Source organism: Opisthocomus hoazin, chromosome 8 (assembly GCF_030867145.1).
Source record: "Opisthocomus hoazin isolate bOpiHoa1 chromosome 8, bOpiHoa1.hap1, whole genome shotgun sequence".
NCBI classification, from domain to species: Eukaryota; Metazoa; Chordata; class Aves; order Opisthocomiformes; family Opisthocomidae; genus Opisthocomus; species Opisthocomus hoazin.
Window position 1 is genome coordinate 45,379,675 of NC_134421.1, and position 26,392 is coordinate 45,406,066.

The 26,392-nt window shown below is 38.8% G+C and overlaps 1 protein-coding gene across 1 annotated transcript in view; it reads right to left on the reverse strand.

The window, feature by feature from the left end:
* The window catches only part of TFEC (transcription factor EC), a 100,564-nt gene extending 75,607 nt beyond the window's left edge, over positions 1-24,957 (reverse strand). The window contains exons 1-2 of the mRNA XM_075429021.1: positions 24,879-24,957; positions 17,957-18,203 (exon numbers count right to left, since the gene is read on the reverse strand). Coding sequence (XP_075285136.1) covers positions 17,957-18,157 — 201 coding nt within the window. The 5' untranslated portion in view covers positions 18,158-18,203; positions 24,879-24,957. The remainder of the gene's footprint in view (positions 1-17,956; positions 18,204-24,878) is intronic.
* Positions 24,958-26,392: the final 1,435 nt, after the last annotated feature.

Genomic DNA, 26,392 nt, shown 5'->3' on the forward strand with positions numbered 1-26,392 from the left:
TGACTACAAGCTCTTTCAGTCACAGCTGAGGCTTCTCAAAGTGCTCTGTTGCTGAGGTCAATAGCAATTCCTCACAATTTCCACAAGAGCAGCCCAGTGCAGAGGTCTTTCAGAAGTCCCATCTCATGTGTGGTAGCTAAGTTTGGAAGTCTTCTAGACTCCTTTCTCTATAAATAAATCAGCATGAAATATGAAATTTTTCCTCTCTGAGTAATCAGGAAGAACAAAAATTCGTATGGGAATAGGCTTATTGCATTTTACAGATTAATATTTAACTCCTAAATCAGAACACTTTAATAAAAGGGCCTCCAAGAGCCATGGTATAAGCATAAGATATGGAATACAGCAGAGAACAGAAATAGGGGTCAGTTCTCTACAAGAGCAATTGATCTGAACTTGAAGAAAAGTGCAAACAGCAACAAAATTGTGTGGAGAAAAAGTTGAAGTTATTCTCAACCAGATTCTTAACTATATGTAAATTATGTTGCCCTGGTGGACTTAAGCCTGAGTAACTGAACCTTGTATGAACTGAGTAATATTAGGCTAAAACTGCCTGTTTTACCAAAGTGGTAACAAATATGTCCTCAGTAATACAATAAATAAGATACATTAAGGATTACATCAGCCTTCTTTTTAAATTCATTGAAAACACTGCAGTCCAAAGTGAGCTGTCTGCTAAACACAGCAAGAATATTCTATGATTCTGAAACTAGTCACATTAATGCATGTTTTTTCTTTCAGTAACACAATTCTGAAACCGTGCATTTTCCCTGGCAACTGCATCTTCTTTTTAAATCCTTTCTCTTAGCTAGTAAGCAGTATATCCTATGTAAACAGTGGCAATTGCCATTGATTAGGAACTTTGCCTGAATAATAATCACAGGAATTATTATTATAATTGTTATCTTTAGATATTTTCCATGAACTTTTTGCACTGCACAGGACTGATGAAGTAATCGAGGCACCCCAGGTTTTCAGAGGAAAAGGACGTCTAGTTTCACGTGGAACATCGTAGGCACAGCAACTACATACAGAAACCAGTTCAAAATTCAACACACCAGTCAAAATCATTGATTTGCAATGCTACCTTAACAACCTGCAGTACAGAAATAGACAGGGACAATCAGTCTTAAAATGAGTGTGAGCTGAAGTAATATCGTAAATATAATGTAGCAGTTGTTCCTCATCTCATGATAATGTTACATATACACAATTTGACTGTTGCCTATTAACAAGCTGGTCCATGAATAGTGAAACTGATACTGTGCTGTTTCCAATGGATTTCTATTACATTTCCCTTAAATCTTTCTTTCCCAGGGCTCCCAGTTACCCTGTTTTGGATTGTTTCGCATGATCACAACACTGCACCTTCCTTGGGTCAATGACATCTGCTGCCTGGGAAGGGAGCCGGCTGCATGTGGGCTCTTGAGCCAGAGACCTACATGAGCCTGAGAGCCCTGGCTCATGACTCTGTTTCTCTGTGGTAAAATTTATGCTTTTTTCCCTACCCACCTGTGGATTTCCACAACACCTCAAGGCACTTCTTTTGAAATTGGTCTGCAGGTTCAAGAACTATTGAGATGGAAGGAAAGAAAGGTTGATGATGAGCAAACAGATGGCAACTGCCGTCAAAAAATGCCACATTTCTTTAGGAAGCCATGCTAAAAATGATCAAATATTGCTGCCTTGGGAAAGTGATGGATGTCACTTTGAAACTAAACCTCCTGGAATACTGCTTCACTATGAGGCATGTTGAAGAGTTTCTTATTTATTTAATGCCTCACAACCTGAAGAAGCACCACAGACTTTACCCCTGTGGGAGACAACAGAAGAAAAACTGGAATTCCACAGTATACTTCCTTACAAAAAATCAAAACCAAATGTATTTATTGAATCTGGTTTTATAGATGTTTTAGAGGGTTTTATCAAAAACACAAAACTCTCAACCGATTTCAAAGAAGTTACGCAGTCACCACGGTATCCTCTGAATCCCGGAAAAGCTACAAGCTATAAGACTATGTATCTACAATGATATGAAGAGGAGACAATACAGAAGTAATAATACTTTTTTAACCAAATATTATTATTTTGAAAAAGCATTGCATTTTCTCATAATGCATCTTGTGGAACAACTCTCTAGTACAAATATTAACTGAAAGCTAAGAATAGATATGGTGAAGAATATAACTTCAGTGTTTTAATATGTAGCAAATGGCAGTCAGAAAAGGTAGAAAACGTTTTAGACAAGGGCAGGTATAGGAGAAAAAATCTGAGGGAGTAAAACAAAGATATTAAAAATACCGGAGGGGAAAAAAAAAAAAACAAAAACCCCCTTGAAAACCAGATATGGATTGATCTACAATTAACTGGATTTTCAAGCTGGTGAATGGAAACTCAAATCTTTCCAACTGTTAAGTTTCTGAAGTATTAAGATTTGTTCAAACATACCATTAATGCCTTGTGTAATCTAGTTGCTGACTAACAATTGAAATTATAGTGACCTATTTGCTGAAAAACATTGCGTTACAGCTATATATTTGCTGAAGTCTTGAAAAGCAGCATTTAATACTTCACCCATGAAAATTCCCTTTTCAGTCAGTATTTCAGAAATACTTTCTGAAAGAACTAATATATATGACGAACTGAAGAGCTGCAAAGAAATCCAGTGAACAGAATGGCTGCATACAGCCAACAATAGCAGCAAGGAAACTGCGTGAGACTAAGAATATGCTTATATTTAGAGGAACTTTATAAAGCTACAAAGAAAATCCACTTTTATCTTTGAACTGTGAAAGAAATAAGTGTAGAAAAAACTAATTGGTAGTGTAGTTCAGGTTAACAACATGAATGTTGTTGACACATCAGAGAAATTTACGTATTACTGTTGAATGAAGAAAATAATATGTTCACCCATTTGCTGCACAATTTGGCACTCATTAATTAACTGAACTCATGGAGACTGAGTTTCTGAGTCATGCAGGCATTTTTGAGAATCTCAGCTTAATGTACCTCATCTAAGCATCTGATCTAGGAGTTGAATTTTGAATGCCTACCTTCTGCAACAAGAACCAGTGGGTCAGTTCTAGCCATTTGCTTTCTTTTTCTTGAATACAAGTTCAAATGTAGTAAATACTGTATGGCAACCACCTGAACAGCAATCTCATGTTACTTGTTTGTTTGAGTACCAGGTACTACGTACGAGTGAATCCTTATTTCTGTAATGAAACCATTGTTGATCCATCAGGAACAGCCAGAGATTAGACTCTTAGGCAGCAGACTTTTGGGGGCCCTAAATGACTGCTGACATACATATTTATGGCATCTTATACAACGGAGTCATAATGGGCCACTCCTCACAGCTTTTGACTTTTGTATACACTTACATATATTTACACATACATATAGAATATATTGTAAAAATATATATGTAGGAACAGAGGGAGTGATATGTATATTCATATGTTTGGTAATACCAAATAATGAGAAAAAATGACTGGCAAGAGCCTATCCCTTTTAGTAGATTCTCTTTTTATTCTTTTGTTATTTTTGAGAATAAAGTCCAGTTAAACCTCGTTTCTTCCCAATCCATGTTCCACAGAGAAGCATTTTAGTATTGTTTTTTGAATCAATGGTTATAATGCCAAGAAAGTGGTTTCTATCTGCAGAGGATCATCACATTTTTAGAAGCAGTACTACTGTTATCACAAGAGTGGCCCATTAACTGTAGCACAGCAGTGAGGGAATCACTTCTGAAATGTCATCAGCACTTGTTTTGGTAGAAAGTGTGCTTAAAATAGCCCTGTACATATGGAGGCCTGACTTGGTATAAAGATTTCAAATTATAGTACAGAAAGATTTTCTGGATTTGTTTGGGTTTGTTTCCTATTATTTGTGTTCAATTTTATTCGCACAGACATGGGGCTTTAAAGAGCTGGATTCCCCTTAACTTTTATTACCTACGATCCAAAATAATACCTTCCATAGCATGCTTTTTTAATAACGGTTTAAATACAAATCAGCAGAGTGTCTGATTGGACCAAGTCTCTTCGAAGTATCACTGGCTGGAATGCTTTCAAAATGTTTCCAGAGTTATTTTTCTTTTTAAGCATAGAATGATTCTTCTGGTAACCCTAAAAATGCTGCTTTTGTAGACTCAAAGTAAAGGTCAATAAAATCAAATTCTTTTCAGAGGGCTTTGGAATTGGTCCCAGGTCTTCCTGTTTGCAGATGGCAATCCTTAGCCACCCTGCAGGGAAGCTACATTTGTTTTATTGCAGAACTACCATAGAAAAATTTTTGACATTGTGAATACTCCAGATAGCTAACACACAGCATCTAACATGAAATACTTTGCGTTATGTATTGGAAGCCATCACATCTACCAGTTCATCTTCATCTTCTACCAGTGGTCAGCACCAGAAGAGCAGAAGCCTTTAAGACAAGCGTGCTGTCAGGCAGGTCATAAAGTTCTCCATATCACTATTCTAAAATATGAGCTTGAGCATCGCACAGACATTTGTGGAGCAGTATTTGTTGTAACAGGTGCTGATCCTGCTGTGAAAGAACGAAGTACGTATTACTGACTTGAAGGGGAGAAAAGACTTCATGCTTCACTTGGATGTAAAAGAAGTGGACTGAGTCTCTGGAGGAAGATCATCTGGGTTGCAAGAAGAATGGCTCAGTGGTTACCTGCTACACAAAGACTTCAAAGAGTCTGGTGCAATTTCCTACCTGAACATGGGTCCCTGGATAATTTTGAGCATTCATCACAAGTGACATTCACCTCTAAGAGATATTTTTCTAGTGTAAGTTAAGAAAAAGTCTGTCATTTGGACAATAGCAAGAGAAAGGACCTCTAGAAAGTGAATCACTTTCAGATACCTCTAACAGACTTTACATAAAGGCAGGATTTTTTTTTTTTTTTTTTTTTTTATTCCTCCGGAGGTGCCTATCTCTTACCATTCATCACAGAGGGAGACTTGGGCAACTAACTTTAATTAGACACCTATTATTTACATGACTGAAAACCTGGGTCCGTTTAGGTATTTGTGGAAGCTAAGCCTTATCCTACAAGGAGCTGAATTTATGTCTTTGAATCTTAAATTTTCACCTGTAAAATGCAGCACCTTCCTTACAGTGAGACCATGGAGGGTGAAACTTTAAAATTTCTATGATGTTATCAAAATGTCAGTGGGGGCCAGAAAATTGCTTAACATATATAGATAGAAAAAGATGCTGGAGGCAGCGAGCCCCAACCCCCAAAAGGTATGAACTGAGGTGTCTGTATTCTGATGTTGTTGGCATTTTTACTTACTAAAGGAAAAATCTAGAGACAGGACTAAGTTTGGAGTTTGAATGCATTGGATGATGCTTCAAGCACTCTGTATGAAAAGTATTTTAAATGTTGATATTATCACTTAACCCACACAATTCACATTTTCAGTAGCATAAAGTAGATGACTTTGCTTATTTTTATTCAGTCCCATTTAATTTTTCAAGGCAAAATTCTTGCTATAACAGTTGGAGGTTGTTGTAGCAACATTCCAATTTTTTTCATTCTCTATGTGTTAGATACCATAGCTTATCTCAAGACCTAATGCAGCCTATTTTTAGTCATTTACACCCTTTGGCCTGTAACTGTAATCTGCCTCTTTCAATCTTAAAAAGGCAGGACACAGATCAGTTATTTATATTCAGATATGAAGAAAATGTGGAGTCTGTTCTTCTTTAGCAGTAAGTCCATCATTCACAACAGCACTAATGAAAGTTACAAACTTATACTTACCATGTGGTTCCAATCCAGTTCTAGTTTCATAATCTTTTGTCAAAAAAAAAAAAAACCAAACCCCTTCCCATTTTTTTTAGAAAGCAATTGAGATTTGCTCTGCATAAGGGATTGTCTATGACTATAGTCATATTACTGCACCTCACAAGGTTACTAGACCTGCACGCACCCCAGTTTTGGTCCAACCTCTCAAGGTCTTTCAATGCAACAAACTCTGCAGTAAATTAATATAAAATATTAGTGGAAAAATTGAAATATATATAGACAAAGCTTTGATTGTTTGTACATTGGCCTGAAATCACCGTGCACAGAGCAAGGGCTTAGAATCAAGTATCTCACTCTGGAACTAGCTTTGCTGTCATTGCTAGTTGTACATTTTTGCCAAATGACTTGTTTAGACGATCTGCAATGTTCTCGTGATGGACAACAATTTCAACAGAAAAAATAAGCAACAATTATCACATTTTATCACATCTAACATAAAGGGAATAGTAAAGATACAGTATTTCCAGCTGTATCCTTTTGGCTCTGCTGTTTTCGGTGTTTTTCTCTCTGTCTAATTTTTCATCTCTTCTTTGTTTTCTTTCTATGTTTTAATCTCTTTGCTTGTTTACTCTGACTTCCAGCACTACTTCTTATCATTTTTATTCCTCTCAGGCACCTTTTTTTTTTTTTCTGGTATTCATGATATTTCAGCAAGATAGAGTTCTGAGAAATATAGTTGCTAATACTATGCTGCTGGAATGGTTCCTGTGTTGTGGTCTCTATCCAGTTTGATCTCAAATCATTGATTATATCAGTCCCCAGGGTATAATTGTGAATATGCACTATAGTTATGATTAAAGTTAAAGCCTGTAATTCCGAATGAAGAAATCAGAATAATAGAGAAAAAAAAGTTACTTACAGAAATTATTCATTAACTAGTTTTCCAAATATTCTTTAATCAGGGGGTAAAAATTATTTCCAAAACCACTGAGTCATTGGCCATTTTTCTTTTAATTTCTTTGACATTTGAACAAATTAACTATTTGTGTCTTTGAGGAACTTATTTTCGGCAAGGAAATGTACTTGTTTAGGGATCTGAAATCAAAGGGGTGGTCTTTGTCTTGGGTGGTCTTTGTCCTTATTTTTAGTCATAAGCAATTAATCCACCATTGCGCACATATCTTATGAGATGTTCTGCTTTAAAATCACAGTCATTTAAAAAGTACTCAAATTCAAAATGTCATCCAAAACTGGCACACTTTCCAGTTATCTGCAAAATCCTAAATGGAAGATTTGAAACAAAATAGCTCCTAGGTTAGAATCTTGCATGCTGTATTAGCCTTGAGCAAAATTCTACCATGCAGCTACTTAACCTACAGGCAAAATTTCGTAATGGGAGTACTGAGAAAACTGTAGCTATAACCAGTACTACTGGGCACCAGTATAATATTTCATTTACACTTCTTACAAAGCAATTTTTGTTAATCTTGCTGCATGAATGAAAAATCTCATCCCATAGTCTCCAATTCACTACACTCATGAACTCATAAAAAGGGCTTTTAACCACTGCTGTGATTTTCAAGTGGAAATAATAAAATGGCAAGAGTTAAATATTAATATTCAGTTCTTGCATTGTGCCTTTCTTTGATACCAATTACAACCTGAACTTCACCTAACTCAAAAAGACTGCAGAATTCACTCAATTAGCAGTAATAGGATTAAAACATAGCTTTGGAACTGAAGATTTAAATAGGAAAAAAAAAGTTGGCAAATGTATACTGCAAGTACAAAATTAATCTCAAAACAAATATGCAGCCCTGGGTGAACCAAGTGAAAAGTGGAATGCTAGAGATGTGGGGGTTACTGTGGGCTTTTTGCTTTCTTGACAACCACTGCAGGCTGCATTGCTTTGAAAACTATCATGGCTTTAGAACAACAGTATTTTTTCTTCCTTTATGTTTATGGACACTAGAAAAAGCTGCTGCCATTCACGATAGGTATTCTCCTTTGAAGAGCAGCACAGCCATTTCTGTCACACTTTTCTGCATTACCAAATTTCTACGGTTCTCAGCTTTGTGAAATTTAAGCAATCCCACAGATGCAAATTATTGCATTCAGATAGCTGTCTCCTGAGAAAGGATAAATATGCCTGTTCACAGGTAAAAAGTGTCATGGGGACCAAAGCTACGTTTCTATACTACAGATTTGAACAGCAGGGAACTGTATCTCTGGAAGAGAATTCTTGTGTTAGTTTACCCATGCTGAGTTGTTTGTGGTTTATTTTACATTTGCTTTTGATGGGCAATGAATCACTTCATTTTCATTGCATTTGGAGTATCTGCCTCTACAGTGTATGATACAACGCCCCAAACTGAAGATGCCTTCCATTTTAGAGAGTACATTTGACTTCCAAGATAAAATTGGAATGTCCTACAATTCCCTGTGGAATCAAAAGTTCGTTGACCTCAGTTAGACAGAGCTGTCAGTATCCTTTTCTCAGAGGCAAATATGTATTTAAGTTCACTAATAAACAACTTCTGTGGAAATATGCAATATATACAGCTATCAGTATGAGGAAAGATGGTGTAGTCAAGATCACAACATGCCAGACATGAACAAGGGTTTAGAAGAAACAGGATTGGCAATAAAAGGAGCAGAAACATCACCATGGACATGCAGAGAGACACCTCATCTTCTATGGGCTACTGACTGCAGCACTCCAGAGTACCAAGAAAATGTTCTGTTCAGCTCCAAACCTTCAAAATAAGGAAAAACTGTGTGATCTCTTGAATCAGATTTGCTTCAGCCTCTGTTGTTTTGCTGGACTGCATGTAATCACAGTAAATCATGACTTCCTGACACTATTTCAATCATATTTCAGTTTGATTTCCACTACCTGTAGAGGCTATCTGGAGTTTCCATTCATTTCAATCTCCTTGTCTCTCACTCCAACAAAAGAAGTTAACCTGAAATCAATTGATCTACAAATTGCAAGGATTCAGTCCAGTTTTTGTAGCAGACATTTTTAATGTCCTGCCTCTGAAAAAAATATTATTTTCCCAACTTTTGAAGTGCTGGCCTTCACAGATACTAGATCTTTGCTCAGAAAATAATGTACAGAAGCTAATTAATTATAATGTAGCTTTAAATTAATCTAATCCTGTCCGGCACTGCTTAGAAAGTAGACAGGCCACTTAATTAGACAGGATCATCTGCCTCATGGTAAAAACATACTGAACTTTTAGGCATGGTGGGAAAAGTTTAAATGTACATATATCAGATGAATGACCACTGTTGCAGGGCTAGTAAATGGCAGCAGAGATGATAGCAAAATTCTCCCTTTACACAGCTGGATCACAACATAAGCCAGATGTCTCCAGCATATCCAAAATAAAAATCTCACTATCTTCTTTCTAGAGTTTGAGTTAAAATTCCCCTTTATAAAGCAGAGAATCACCTAATCACGTTCTGCGATCCATCCAGCTACAGAAGCGACCAACACATGAAGAACACAGGCTGTAGAAGTTGATCCGGACAGATATGGAACCAATAAATCCCACTTTGGTGAGAAGGGGAGAAGGACAGGATGAACACACAACGCAGAGACTCCAGCCATTTAGAGATGGTTGCCATTCTTTACGAAGATTAAGGGACTTGTAGCTCTGCATTCCTATATTAATCCAAAGGCCAGCCATTGTACAAGCTGCCAGAGTACAGGCTTCCAGACACTGCGCTTGTGATCAGAGCCTTGAGCTAAATGGACTCCCGTTTCTATGCCGGATTTTTGCTGGCTCTGCTACGTTAACTTCACATGGCAGATGAGTAGCATTGATTGCAATGTTCTTTAGAAAACATTTGAGAACAAAACGCAATAAATGAAGGCACTTGAAGAGGACTCTCTCATGCAACGTCCAGTTCATTTGTATATTGGAATAATATAACCATATGAATATTTTTTGCAAAATAAGAAAGTTCCTATAGTAAGAGATAAGAGTCAAACTGCTGGACAACTTGCCCATCTGACTTGCTTAAGGAGATCTACACAAACTGCGGAGCAAATGAACTAAGGCTCACAGAATAATGCATGAGGAGACAAGGGGTTTTTTATTTTTAATATGTTAATATAGTTGAAAAGAAAATAAATAATCCTGATTTTTCTAGGAGGGTAAGGGAACCATAAACACTGCAGGGACTTTGCCCCTAGCATCCAGTGATTTACATATTTTTTATAGAAGTCAGAGTTGGTTTGAAGTCACAAGAAGTAGACCAACCACTGTTAAAATGATTACTTTTTCCCTGTTATGCCTGGGTCCAGTCTACACCATCAGATTATCACTTTTATGAGCAATATAAAATTCAGACACTATTTCCAGTTAAAAAAGAAACCATTTCTGCTGTGTCTTCATAACAACCAATAACTTCTTCCCTTAATTTTTTTTTAACTCAGTGACAATTCTGATATCCAAAGTGGCAACTAATTGCCCTGACAATTAAACGGTATTGCCATAGCACACCCTCTATGCATTTGTCCTAATAAATGTCAGATGAAGCTCAACTGCTCGCTTCAGCAGATGCTAACTTGCACTGAATACCACCAGCTATTCAGAGGGAGAATTTTTGCTTTAAATAAGATTAATCTCACAAATGAAGTGTGGGTTTCCTTCTCATAACAAAGGCCATTGGTTATTCATTAAATCTGTAGTACAGGTTTGACAAACACTTGCATAAGAATAATTAATATCATCTGTTATGTAATTACTAATGCAGTGTATAATATTTAATATCTCAACAGTCAGGTCTCTTCAAAATCCAATTACTATAGCCCTTGTCATAGATACTAGCACTGCTGTTTCAAGGCTCTGTTTTTCCCTAGTGACCCTTCAGCTTGACTACTTCTTGCTTGGCTGCCATTTGTCAGTTCAGGAATAGTATGACTGTCAAGTCAAGTATAGACTTACGTCAGACCCTTAACTCCCATCATGGTTCCTTCCTTTCCACTGAAGTCAATAGGAAGCTGGAAGTCCTGTTATGCTTTTAATCCTGGGCCAGCATTTAAAAAAATGCTGATCTGCTTTGCAAGTCTATGAAGCTGATTCATTTTCTCTATTGCAGGTGACAAGAAACTGAGCCTCCTTTTGTTAATATTGGAAAAGTCTGCACACCCTCAAGGTAGGGCCAGCAGTGTTTGCACTACAGCTCTCTACAATTGCAAAACCTTTGTTAATTCCAGTTGGGGCCTGTTAATATTCTCCATGGAAAAAAAAAATATTAAAATTTCTTATCCCTCCTTGCAAATGGGTTCTGCCCCGATTTGCACCACCTGTTTTGAAATATACACTGAACCGCACATGGCTGTCAAAAGAGAAGTTTTACAGGACCCTCTCAATCTATAACTTTATTCATAAAATTGTTATGCTTGGGAATGGCTGTGGGCACTGAGCCCAGAAGTCATGGAAGAGCCCTTCTTTTTGTCAGTAAATTCTTTACAAACTGCAAGAACACAATTTGCAAAACGCCAATTATGATCTTTCCCAGGACCTTGTAACTTCCAGACCTCGCTGAGGGAGAGTAATAGTTGGCATAGGCCAAAACTGTGCCAAGAACTGTTTTAAGAGTTGCTAAGAGGATGACTGTGTGGACATGTCCTGGGTATACTTAAATGTGCAAGTGTGGACAAACATCTCACTGCTGCTCAGGGCTCTGAACTGAGAATACATGGGAAGAAATCAAGGAATATAGTGATTAAAGCAAGACTATTTTTCTTCTTAGACCTGTCTTCCACACTTCTTGGCCTCCTTCATACAAAGAAACACAATACTCTTTAGACTGAACCATCCTAACAGTAGACAGCTTCAAGTCCTGTTCAGCAGGACAACTTCAAGAACTGTTACCTGTGATTCTCATTTTGAGTGAAAAATCAAATTTTGATCCATTATTAATGCTTTCTTCAACTGATGAAGGTGATGGACCTGCTGAACTTTCTCGGTAGCAGTGACATCAGTGATTTCCATGCTACAGGAATTATCGCACAGAAGTAGGTCAACAGCTGTGCTCAGATGTGAAGAGGTGTGTGCAAGAATAGACACAGCAAAAATAAAAAGGTCTAAAAAAATAACAAAAAATGATGAGGTATATGGGACGAAGAATGGAGACTGTGGACTTTACACCCTGTAAGGTTAAAAAGATGAAGTCTGTGAAGTTATAAAAGTCTACAAAATAATGAGTGAGCCTGAGGATCCTACACAGATCTCTCTATTTATTTCACACTTACCCGTGTCTTTTGGTCTCCATTCTGCTCCTCCTCTTTCCAGATCTTCCAAAACGTATTTTGCTCTCCTTCCCTTTTCCCTTTTCCCCCTTATTTCTGACCCCCTTCACCTTATTTCCACCTTTCCTCTTCTCAATATACCCTTTCCCACAATATAACTATCAATGCCAAATATAAGTATTTTATTAATATCAATAAATTTAAGTATTACATTAAAAATTATAACATTATAGTCCGTAGAACTAGAAAGCAACGCATTTCAAATGACTGCCACGAAACAATCTGTGTGAATTCAGTGAACTCACAGACAGCTACGCTGCTGGAAACTGCTTCAGCAAACAGTTCAGGAAGACTTAAAAAGCATAATAACCTCAATTACTTTACCTGTGGTAATTTGACATAAAATTAAATTTTAACCCTCAAGCATCAGCTCATAAGCTAATTTTAAAGTGGAATCAAGAAGTGCTGAGACTTCTTCCCTTTCTCTGAAGCAAAAGACAGAGGTGGAATTCATTTGAATTTCTGTGTATGTGAAAATGAAGATGTCTACATCCAAGCTAATCATCTAGACTTTTTCTCACTCAAAAAGAAGTTAAAAGGCACTTTGAGTGTGCAATCCATCTTACTTGAATATAAACGCCTAAGATAAACCAGATAACTTGGATCTTAATAGGGCCAGCTTGCCTCACTGCCTACAAAAAGTCACTGAGGCATCTAGTTCAGATTTAGACACTTGTTTCAGAGATAGGGAAGATCCCAGGGAAGGCATTCTGAAACAGATTATTGAGCTATATTGATGGCTGATCTATTCTAGCTTAAGTATGATGTTCCTGTGTACTGCTAATATGTCATTTACATGGGAGTTGTCGCCTGGAGCAAAGCCCTGAGATGGTATTACAGAGCCTACAGAGGCAGATGAGACATATACCTGGATCCGAAAAGGATCTTCATGCTTTCAAATTATATGTTTTTTGTGGGAGTAGTCAGACACAGGTTTGTGAGAAGCTTGCCTCCAAGCTTCCTCAGTGTCCCAGGTTACTGCAATAGTATTATTCTCCCTAGCTGCTCATACAGAAGGTTGTAGTGGGGTGGGGATTTTGAACTGGTTAGCAGACAGACCCTTATGCAGAGCGTTTCCCAGTATACACAGGCAAGCATCACTCTGGCCTCACCGGGATCTATGGGAAAGTATTTATCAAATACCTACCTTGTAGGTGCCTGAAATCAGGTGAATAGGTTCTTATCCAGGGACTCCAGCTTCAGCTTCCAACCACTGTCCCCTGTATACCTTTGCTGCGTGTATTGGAGAGCCTGTTCTCAAAGTCTGGTATCTCTGCAGCTGTTGGTAGAATTTCTGCAGGTCGCCTTTAAACTTCATTTTACACTAGTTAAATAGATGGTGCTCCCCAAATCTTTCATGATAATTTAGATCTTTTTATCCTTTAATAATTTGATAATTTGCTGGACTCTTTGTCTACTCTTTACCTTCTTACCAGTTTCCTATTGGATCTGGGGAGATCTGAATTGGCACAGCATCCAGTAATGGTCAGAGCAGCCCCAAATACGCAGGTAAGCCAGTATCCCTGGTCCTATTCAAGGATTATTTATTTAGTTAGTTATTTACATTTTTAGATATACAAATCTGATTAAATATTCTGCTGCAATGCTGCTCTGGCAGCTCGTTTCTGGTTGATCGAGGTCTCTGAGTCCCAAGTCTTTGACAAAGCTACAGGTTGGCAGAATAAAGTCCCCCATCTTCTTATGACCTGACAGGCATTTTCATTTTGTGGAGGTGCTGGTTTTGTACTTCTCATTAACATACATTATTTAGTTGTGCACACAGTTTGATTGTTTGAAAAGCTCACGCTATTCTGTTCCAGTGGCATTTTTCTGCACTCTTTTCTACTCCTTCAGCGAAGAAGTCATTTATGCATATAAATCATTTTCAGTAGTTGATAATATATTTATGTAGCGTTGGGTCAAGAACTCATTCTTGTGCTACTATGTTGAAGTCAACAATGATCCCCCATTTCCAAATCTGTTTTCACATCTGTCAGTTATTTAGTTTATTAATCCAATTATTGCATGGAAAGTTAATTTGACATGGGTACTAATAAAACACCTTGAAGAAGTCTGACTATATCCTATTAGCAATCTTACCTCTATCACCCAAACTTTAAATTTAATCAAAACAGATACAGTTAGTGTGACAAAGCCAATTTTCCATACACCACATTATATTTCTTTAAATTTTTGTTAAGCAAGTCCAATATCAGTCATTCTTTTGCTATTTATGATGAGTAACCTGTTAACTCTTTTAAAAGACTGCCATAACAAGAGAGTTCTTCCAGTCATAATACCTTTTCACCAGGGAATATATCTTGTTTTCACTGTTTGTATTTTAATGATCATTTCTGGTTTTACCAATGATAATTACTATAATATAATATAATATTGCTCTTTTTACCTAGAAGTCGTGAATGTCTTTAAAAAGCACATAGGACATGCACAGTCCTGAACTTGCGAACACACAGTCTATCATTGACAACAAAGAGGCATGCCCCAGAGAAAGGAGAGGCTGGAGAAGCAATGTATATGTTAATCACATAATTTAACCTCCACTCACATGTATGCATTAAAGGATAAGTAAGGGAATAAGATAAGTGGCAACCTGAAATGCTAAATAATTAGCTTGCTTTAACTGATTGCTTGAAGAATAAAAGACATTAGAATTTCCACCAAAAGTAATATTTGATAAAAGCCATTCCTAAAGAAAATAGATTTGACTTTAAAGAGTGTTTCTAGTCATTATCTAAGCTGAACCTTGACTAAGATACTGGAACGCTCCTGAGAGAAGGGCAGCACAATGTAAACAAGGAGAATAGGAGCCTGGCTTCTGCCCATTGACCGAAGGATGGCATTTCTCACTACACATTGCCTTTTACCTCATCAGGCATTCATTCAAGAGCAGAAGTCACACTTTTTGAGTCACAAATGGCATCCCACTTTCCTCTGGAATTTTTTTCAAAATCTCCAATCCAGACATTTGCTAAAGCCGAAGTTTCTTAGTTTATAGGGCTTACAAATACTGCAGGAGAAAATCTGGTAGCTCTTGTACTGCTTCCAGTATTTCTATAAGTTAATGTGCCTTCCTGGAGAGTATAGGTGCCTCTCCTTGATCAACACAGATATTAACCTGCATCCAGTTTTTGTGTCACAAAAGAGGCCTCAGCATGAGGCCTCAGGCTTCAGACTCTCTCTCTTAGGCCTTTGCTATTGTTTTGCTAAAATACCAAACTAACCCTTTTGTGCCACTTTTTCATATCCTTGATCTCAAAGACGGTGTTCTCAATGGCATTTTATGGCAAATCGTCACTGAAGATGGATTCCTTGTTAGTGCTCACTCTGAGCAATGAAAAACTGTTTTGAGATTTTTTTATCACTTGACTGCCATGCAAATGTGCTACAGCTATCAACACCAGAACTTCTGTGCATGCAAGGAAAATGTGGGACTTTCAGAAAAGTAGGATGGTCTGTCCTCACGTGCTGTTAACCCCAAGTTCCCACCTTAAACTTTATGACCCCTCAGAGATTTATAATCTCTCTGTTCTTCCCAAGAAATCCCGTTTCACCTTCCAGATAGCCAACAAAGGACAGATTGGCTTTGCTGTGCAGCCTCTGGTAGAAAATTTACTCAATCATAAGTCTTGCTACAGAGCAATGACAGTCAGTTCTTAATGGTGTGCTGGCAGCCCACAAATGGGTGAAAAGAAATCATGTCTAGAAGTCAACCTGTCTATAGGAATATAACTTAAAACACTGCTACTTAATTATGTATTTGGCATGATTTCTTGTCTAAAACCTGAAATCTGCATTTGAAAAATTCCTCTGGTGACCTGATCTTCTTTGAGACTTCTTGGAGATGTTGCTTTCTGTCCGCCCTGACTTCTGCACAGGAATATTTTTAGCTTTCTCTACTTTTTTATTCTACTTCTATTATTTCTCTCTAGTAATATATGACTTTCCACATCTTTTTTGTCATTACTTCTTGGCTTTTTTCTCTCCTCTTATTTAGTTTCTTGTCATTTTTCCACAGTCCTTCCATTTTCCCTCTCTCCCATTTCTTTCACCATTTCCCTCTCATCCCCCCTTGCTTTACTTTTCCTCAGCCACCTCCCTACTTTTTCTTCACCTTTTCCCACTTCTCTTTTCTTTGTGATTTCCAATCTGCAAATAAGTGCCATCCCCACAGGCTCTTCAGCACCCATTGATCACCCGCTAGCCTCTGTAAGCAAGCTCCTCCAGCAGCTCCACCTGCCCCAGGTAACCCAGAGACTCCAAAGGCATTGAGAGGGACTTGCCCTCCAGCAGCAGCCACAGGAGGGTTAGCGCTGCCCTGAAAGTTGAAGCAGAAAGGGTCAGTTTGGGAAAGCGGGAAGATTGGCAAGAAGACATGGTGCCAGCCACACACCACTTCATTTGTGTTCCCCCAGTTGAAGCAGCCTGTAGGGAAAGTAACACGCACTGTAGTGCACTGGTGTACTGACCCCTCTGAGTGCTTGTTAGTGCTCACCATACTCAGCATTTCCTCTCACTGATTGATAGGATGATAAGTGTGTGTATGGCAGAGAGCAGATTCATTACAGCACATTAGCCAGACAGGCAGACAAATGCCCACAGGGGCAGAAAAGCTGTAAGAAATAAATACAAACTATTATTTTTCTTAAACTTCTTTTCCCCAGGCTACAGCAAGGAATACTGGAGGAACAGGAGAGTGGAGGGAGCCCAGAAGAGAAAGGGGATGACAAGAACTGGAGGAAAAGTTTATTAGCAGTCAAAGGAGGGTTTAAAATATAGTAGCTGAATCTCTACTTATCTTTTTATTTTCCTTCCTACTGCTAAATGAGAAAGAGAGGGTCAGGGCATCAGATACCAAATTATCAGAACATTCCTGATGTAACAGCTCTGAAATGGCTACCTGGCTGCTCCACTCACTGCAATTAAGCATTCCTCAGTTTTTAAAATGAAAAACAAACTAGTATCAGCCTTTATCAAGAGCTGCCACCATGTGGTATCTGAAATACCACAGTTACTTGCCATTCGAATAGAGAGAAATATGGTGGTGTCATCTAATCTGTCCAGTGATGGGGTTTAAGCATCCGTTCTGCAATGCACGGCTCACAAGAGATAGCATGGCTGATGGGCAGCCCCTCTGCACTCCTGTGCAGGCCCTGCTGATGCTGAGGAGGGGGCAGCCTGTGCAACATTGCCGCTGACAACATGGTTGCCACACCAAACCCCTTCATTGCTCATCCTTGGAGCTGGGAGACCACCAATCAGGTCCGTTCCAGGCTGTCAAAAACAGTGCACAAAAAATGCATATTCCCAAATGGCTGATACTAAAAACACGTGCCACACACAGTTTTACAAGGAGGCAGCGTCCTCTCTCCCAATGTCATGAGAAGCTGCCTGCTCTGCCACGGGACGAGGGACCAAGCATGGAGCCCCTGGGCCCTGTTCCTTCTCCCCCCCACATGGACCTCAGCCTGTCTGCTGCCTGGAAATATGGCACGATGTGGACAGAAAACTCCAGAGACATTCCACTATCCAAAGGGAAGAGTTGTCAGCCCTAGATCATTACAGAGCTGATTCTAAGATTAATGATTCAAGGAGCATATTCTGAGGCAGAATGAGGACAAGACCTAATTAGTTAATATCCCGGCATTTGCTTGTCTGAGCCCTAGGTATTTTTTAGAACATGTTAACTCCAACAGCTTCACCCTTCACCTCCCTCCTGGATTTCATTTATTAGGTGCACTTCAAAATGAGCTAATTATGTCACAATTAAGAATAGCTTTCTGCAGATAACACAGCACTCAGAAATCTGCTTTGTAAATATTGGTTGGTAATACAGGTACCTCTGAGCTTGCTGGAGCTTTGTCTGACGAAAAGTGTGTTCCCACCGGAAAAAATCCATTGAACCCAGGATACTGTGAAACTGGCATATGACACTGTGAGTAATGTGCATGGGCTTCTTCTCGAGGGTGCTTGTCTGTCCACTCTTGATCCTGTAGCTTTCCTCTGAGCTGAAACTGTAGTCCAGTCAGTGCCTGCAGCATTGCTTTATTTCTTCCCTTTCCACTATTAGCAGAGCTGAAAAAATCACTATAAAACACACACACAAAATAGAAGCAGCAATTTAATTTCTTGCACAATATACCTCTACTATTGAAAAAAATAAAAATCCTTAAACATAAATGTTATGGTTATATATAGGGCACCCGTAAGGACACAATCCCTAACATACTACTGAGAAAAAAAAAAAAAAGATGAGAAGAAACAGTTGGCATTCAATTAACAATCATGTTTGGAGATTTGTGACTGACTTTGTTATTCCAAGGGAAGCCAGGTACCAGTCTCTTGGGATTAGGTACAAAGGTGAGAAAAAAGTGGACATGTATGAATCTCAAAGGTGACTGCTGGGTTAATAAAACAGTCTGTTTTCTGTTCACCCACTCTTCCTCTCAGTGTGCAAGTACATTAAAATATATCAAAAGGAAAGCTATTTGCTGGGAAAAAATAATTCAGCTAAAAGTCAAAGTTTCCAGCTGGTGTGTTGCCTTGGTGTGTGCAAGTGTGCTAACAAAGTGACCCACACATCTCACTGGATGAAAGTTAGTATCCTCATTAAACTAGAAACAAACACTTGAAAATAGGAACAACTGCCAGGTTAAGAAAAAGGACCACAACTGATATGAGAAGCCTTCATTTTTCCACATTCTGTTTCCTATTTGCTCTATAGCAGGTACAATATATATTTAAGCAACCTCTTGAAAAGTAATGAAGGTAAAACTGATTCTGTATGCAGTAACCATTCCCATTTGCTGGAGGAATTGCATTGCTAACAACCATCCACATTATCATTCTATGTTTAGAAGAAGAAATACTTTCACAGTCCAGTTTCTAAACTGCGACATACCACGCAAGGATTGGTTCCTGTGAAGAGTAACCCTTTCAAAAGTGAACAGCTCTGGGGAAGAAAACTTTGTATCAGAATTACTCAGGCTAGAAAGGGTTTGTAGGATCAGCTTCCAATCCTTCAAAATAAAAGCACATTTATACTGGTGTATACTGCCTTTGACCCCAGGAAACACAATGAGGCTTGAACACCATCGCTAATTCACTGCAGTGCGGGCATTTTTTGCAATATGAACAGAGTGACAGATGAGATTTCCTGTTCTTTTGCCCAGGCCCTGGCAGAAAGCATTATCAGATAAACAGAAAGCAAAACAAGGGAAGTGGTACACCATGGTGTGAGCTGCCTTTTGTTTATTGATGACATGATTTTCTGGGGGGAAAAAAAAAAGAGGAGTAAAGAAGTTTTCCAAAATCTCTTATGACCACAGCAGAGTATATTACGATGAACTATCTGAATCCCAGAATTCCATCATGGGTGAGGCTAGAAAGGACCTCTGAGGATCATCTAGTCCAACTGCCCTGCTCAGAGCAAGGTCAGACACTGCGCATTGCTCAGGGCCGTGCTGGATGTTAAAAATCTCCAAGGACAGAGGCTCCACAACCTTCCCATGCAACCTATTCCAGTGTTTGACCACCCTCACAAATTGAAATTTCTTCCATTTCCATTCGTGCCTATTGCCTCTTGGCCTGTCGTTGGGCACAACTGAGAAGTGCCTGGCTCCACCTTTTTTACTCCTCCCATCAGGTATTTGTATACATGAAGAAGAGCTCCTGAGCCTTCTCTTCTCCACATAACTCACATGCTCCAAGTCCTTCACCATCTTTGTGGCCCTTTGCTGTACTCCCTCCAGTACACCCAGTCCCTCTCACACCAGGCAGCCCAGGACTAGACCCAGCACTCCAGCTGTAGCCTCCTCAGTGCTGAGGAGAGGGAAAGGATCATACCCTTGACCTGTAGGCAATGCAATGCTGTTCCTGATGCACCCAAGGAGAGGCTGTTGGCCTTTCTTGTTGCAAGTGTGTGTTGCTGGCTCATGGTCCACCAGGACCCCCAGGGCCTTCTCTGCAAAGCTGCTTCCCAGATGGTCAGCCCCAGCCTGCACTACCGCATGCAGTTATTCTTCCCCAGGTGAAGGTCTAGGCATTTCCATTTGTTGAATTTCTTGAGATTCCTGTCACCTCATTTCTCCAGATTGTGCCTCTGAAGGGCAGCATAATCATCTGGTATAGCAACCAGTCCTCCTGATTCTCTGTTGTCTGCAAACTTGGACTCTGTCCAATCATCTAGATTATTAATGAAAATTTTAAGCAATGTTGGACTCAGTATTGACCCCTGAGGGACAGCACTAGTTACTGGTCTCCAGACAATTTTTGTGGTGTTGATCACAAAACTTTGAGCTCAGAAGTTCAGCCAATTTTCAATATACTTCACCACCTACTGTCCAGTCAATAATTCAGAATCAAAGAATCATAGAATCACAGAATCATAGAATGCTTTGGATTGGAAGGGACCGCTAGAGGTCATCTAGTCCAACCCCCTTGCAGTGAGCAGGGACTTCTACGAAGATGCTATGGGAGCTTCAAAGACCTTATTAAAGTCAAGCTAAACAACATCCACTGTACTACCCTTGCCTACTGAGCTCATCGTAGAAGCCTATCAGTTTAGTCAGGTACGGTGTTGCTTTTTCCTTAGTCTTCATTTTAATGTTTATCTACCCATAGAAACCCTTCATGATACCATTCATGTCCCTCTCCAGATTCAATGCCAAAAAAAACCCAGACGACTTCAGCCTTGAACTGGTCAGGCAGTTGGACTAGGTGATCATTGTACATCCCTTCCAACTGAACTGTTCTATTCTATTCTACTCCATTAAAGTGGAGTTTATTGATTTAGCCAATGTTCCAGTGTATATCAACGGGACCTTTTAAAATGTGTATTATGTTTCTAAAGGTTAGAATTCCTTCCCTTGTTAAGCAAGTTCATGCTTAGGGTCTTTTTAAAAATGCATTCTATGAACCTGTTAAACTGTAATAGACATTACGTAGCTGTTATGAGCTAAGATGTCAATACATATCCAAGAACATAACAAAAATTTTAAAACATTACATAGAGCATTTTTGGTAGTGCCAGCAGCATCAGTGGAGAAGAAGAAAACCTTTTTTTCCTTTTCAACAAGGCTTTTTCAATACATTTCTTATTGGCTAATATGCACTAAACAGAGGATAAATGTAATAATAGAATAAAAATGTAAGTTTTAACACTCCAACATGCCCTCTTCTTTTTCCTCACAAAATAAACGTAACTTTTAAAACTTATTCCAGTAATGTTGACCCCTGCAATTCTGCACAGAGCACTGCTTGAGTGTCTAGAATAAATGTCAGGACAAGGATCTGGCTTTGTTCTTTCAGAGCATCTTCAGCTGAGGCTCTGATGTAAATACATCACAAAAACTACAGCACTGCTTCTCACAGCAGCTGCTTCTAATATATACAAGCAAGAAGGAAAGCTGAGGAACAGTTTAGCTAACTCATCTGTGCTGATTCAAAAATAAAGTAAGAACAGAAACATGCTGTATCTCCTAACTGATAACACTGCTCCTTAGCCATAAAAACGAAATGGTGAGTCCTTTTGTACATAGCCTTTGATCCATGGTGCCTGGATTAATGACCTGCTTTGCAGGTACATGCATAGTCAGCTCCATACTAAAACTCAGCAAAAACAAAAATCTTCCCATGTTCCCAGAAGGTCACCTTGTTATTGTGTATGAGCACCAGGCTGCCTCAACCATGGGACTGGTGAATGTTGCTTCCTAGCTGTTCTGCAGTGCCAACAGCTTCTCTTTCCTCCCGCACTGGCCCTCTCTACTGTTTTGGCCAAAGTACTCCAGTGTGAATAACTGCAAAGTTCTGAAATATGAAAACTGAGAAGATGGCTGTAATTGCCCCTTCCTGTTCACTGCACTTATCATGCCTATTTGGTGGTCACACTTGCATACTAAGAACCCAGTCTTGCAGTCCTTTTGCAGGCAAAACTCCCCATTGACTCTTATGTCTTTGTATTAAAAAATTTACTGGATATGCAGAGTAGCATTTCTGAACAAAACAATTTAGTCATGTTTTCTTTTAGTTTTCCCCCTCAAAAATGCCCTGAGGCAGTCTTCTGTTTCAGTCAATGGAAGGCTGAAAATGTTCAATCAAAAAAAAAAATCTATTTTTGAGCAATAGAAACATAAAAGACATCTAAAATCACAAATATTATTTTTGTACGCATTGAAGACCAGATTTCTTCACATTTCATTGACCTTTTTGTTAACTCTTTGCTTGCCAAATTTTTGCCTGGAGCAACTTTTGACAGTGAAGGAATTTGTATTTATTAAGGAATGCATACTTCTGATCCCTCAGTTATATTAGTGGGAGAGGAGGGGGACAGTCACATAAACAAATGTTTTGTATGAAAGACATACAGAAAATTTAAGTATATTTCCATTTATAAAAGTTTCATTTATCTCAGTAATTGTGCAATTAAAAAAGTAAAAGGTTAAATTAATATTCTGAAACCAAAATCAAACTTAACCTGTACGATTTGCAAAAGAGCTCACAAACAGCTAAACAAAGTTAAGTCTACTTAATTTCTGCAGTTCATCAAAATGGAATTTTCCTTTTCCCATGCTTCTTTCTTCAGAATTGATCAAGAAGTAGCACCAAAAAAAAAAAAATCATGTAATATATTTTTCATATTTTTATTTCTGTTTGTAGTTTGAGGCTTTAAAAATTTTTTAGTCAGACCAACAAGTCGAAGAATTCCATTGGAAACAAAAAAAATTGAAAGCTGAGTGAAAACTAAAAGTATCTATTCGTTATTTAAGAATCAAAAAAATCTCATAAGAATTTTGCTTGAGGGTTATCTTTAAATGAAAGGTAAATATTTACTGGTTTGGAAATATCCAGTGAGTTTATCCAGAGAACCTTAACTCTGATCTGTAGTAAACTCAAGCAATAAATGTATATTGACATTGATAGCAAGTTTAGTCTTTGTGGTTCCAGAAAAGATTAAACTGATTTTTAAAAATTCAATACAGTTTATGTAACTCAAAGTCTGGCATAATTTTTTTATTATTATTTCTAGCTGGAGTAAAACATAAGACACAGAAATTCTGCAAATAAAAGTTTTGCATTTTACAAAAGGGCATGGGGAAATAAGTAGGATGAGTTGGAATATTAAATGATGAAGATAATGAACAAGTGAGAATTGGAAGATGATTCACTAAAACAGAATTTCAGCAGTGTTTAAAAGGCATATTGGTACAATAAAAGACAAGAATGAGAACTGGTCAGAGAGCTGCATTAAGCTATAAAGGGGACACCCAGGAGATTTAGAATTACATATCCAGACACATCACATTATGACTCAGGCAAAAGCCTTGCTGTAGAACATTAACACTTGAGAATCATGACTAGAATAATCTAATGAGCAATACATGTAGTTTTGAGTAGCCTATACCAGAAAGCTTAATAATGTGGAAGGAAATTAAATGAAGGTAAACAGCAAATATCGATAAGGGCCTTAGGAGCCGACTTATGAAGAAAGCTGGAAAGAATTACGTGACGAATACAGGACCTTTAGCATGATGTATGTGAAAAATATGAATACCAAGAGCAAACAACTATTACAAGAAGAAAATAAGTTATCTTTTTAATTATGGTGATATTAAGAATATGAAGTAGAATATCATAAAAATTCTTCATAGAGAATACAAAGCAATAGGGATATATTGTCCCAAAGTGGTATAATCCCCACCATTTGATTCGTTTAAATTGAGACTTGGCAAAACATTAGTGAAATTATTGTACAGAAGGTCATGATCCTGTATTGGCAGGGGATGGACAAAACGACCTAGTAGGTCTTTTCCCTCTTAAACTTCTTTGATTCTAAAAGGCTCTAAGTCAGATGCTTCCATCATTTGTCCACGAGACCAGCAGAACTCAGAACTACCACAGGGAGACCCGTCAGGGTGAGGGTGAATGTAGACTTGGCTAATAAAATATCACAAGCCCATAACAGTCAAGAAATTCTTTGTCTTTTATTGTTATAAATATATATGTATCTTCTTTTCACGGTGCAGTGTGAATGACTGCACAGAAAACTAAATTTTAAGACATTGAAAGGCAAAATAAGTGTAGAGGTCACTAGTGCAGAGGGATCAGGCAAGAGTAGCAGCAAAAGAAAATGTACAGTCCCCTGCCGTCAGCTTTTTGAAAATGCAGGTCTCAAAGGTAAGACAGTAGCAGGATTTCATGTATAAACTTTTTTTTTTCTTGATTACCATTCACATAGAAAAAAGTTTTTGAAGATAAGCTCGTACCAAAAGCTTCATTGCTGCCAATCTATGCTGTTTCCAGTCTTCCTTTAACAATTGACAGCATTAGAATGCAATGCTTGAGAAATAACCTAGAACCAAAGAAAACTATTTCATTTGAAGTTAATTAATTAGAGTTCCTTCTTATGAAAGCAAGAGGTGGTGAGACAGGATAGAGACTACTGATTATAAAGATCTGTAATGCCTGGATCTCTTATGACTGTAGAGCCTGACCATCAGCCCTAGATTTCACTGAGGGCTTCCTGCCTCCACTCTCTATCAGCAGTGTGTTCAGACGTGTTGGGTGTCAGCCTAACAGCCTGTGAATGGGACAACTAAATATTACTGCCTATATCACCATTAAGGCTGCGTGTCATGCTGATCCTGTGTAGAAGTGGCTAGCCTAAAGCACAAGTGTAAAAAGACGCGGAGAGAGGGCAGCATCAGTAAGCCAACAGCTGATGACCCACATAAACAGAGGTGGCTGTGCATGTGGATACCTTACCTTGCCTCCTTCTAAAGCTGAGGATGAAGCCCTCAGATTCACTGCCAGCTTCATCTGAGGAACTAGATCAGTGTTGGTTTTCTTATACTGACTCTATGTATGGATCTGATGTTCATGCTAGAAAAACTGTTAGAGTTGCAGAAGAGAGAGAGATTGTTAGACATATACAATATCTGTAATAATATAAGTTGATAGAGCTGATGACTTCTTTCCTGAAAAAAACCCAGCCTTACAAATCTCATATTTCTTTAAGGCAGTCATTGAGAATGTGGAAAAACTGGAGGTAGCTTGCACTGTTCACTGGGACTTCCAAAAGGCTTTTAGAAAGTTCCCTCACCAAAGGTGGCTAAAGAGTACTACAGCACAGAATAGGAGAGCTCCTCATCAGGATTATCATAGAATCATAAAATCATAGTATCATAGGTTGGAAAAGACCTCTAAGATCATCAAGTCCAACCATTCACCCAACACCATTATTCCTGCTATACCATATCCTGAAGTGCCACATCTACATGTTTTTTAAACACCTCCAGGGATAGTGATTGAACCACCTCCCTGGGCAGCCTGTTCCAATGCCTGACCGCTCTTTCAGTAAAGAAATTTTTCCTAATATCTAATCTAAACCTGCCCTGATGCAACTTGAGGCCATTGCCTCTCGTCCTATCACCAGTTACCTGGAAGAAGAGAGCAACACCTGTCTCACTACAGCCTCCTCTCAGGTAGTTGTAGAGAGCAATAAGGTCACCCCTCAGCCTCCTCTTCAGACTAAACAGCCCCAGTTCCTTCAGTCATTCCTCATAAGACTTGTTCTCCAGATCCCTCACCAGCCTCGTTGCCCTTCTCTGGACACGCTCCAGCAACTCAATGTCTTTCTTGTAGTGAGGGGCCCAAAACTGAACACAGCACTCCAGGTGCAGCCTCACCAGTGCCGAGTACAGGGGCACGATCACCTCCCTACTCCTGCTGGCCACACTATTCCTGATCGAAGCCAGGATGCCGTTGGCCTTCTTGGCCACCTGGGCACACTGCTGGCTCATGTTCAGATGGCTGTTGATCAACAGACCCAGGTCCTTTTCTGCCAGGCAGCTTTCCAGCCACTCCTCCCCAAGCCTGTAGTGTCGCATGGGGTTGTTGTGACCGAAGTGCAGGACCCGGCATTTGGCCTTGCTGAACCTCATACAGCTGACCTCGTCACATCAATCCAGCCTGTCCAGATCCCTCTGCAGAGCCTTCCTAGCCTCCAGCAGAGTTTGGTGTCATCTGCAAACTTATTGAGGGAGCACTCAGTCCCCTCATCCAGACCATTGATAAAGAGGTTAAATAAAATAATTAAATTAATACCAGGCTGAAAAAAAGGAAAATACAAGTAGGGATAAATGGTCAGTTTTCTCAGTGAAAGCCATTGGCAAAATCCCAGAGGTACCACTGGATGCTCCAAACATTCAGAAATAGTCTCTAAAAACTGCAGAGAGAAAAGTAACAAAATTTGCTGGCTATTGAAGGTAGTATAACCG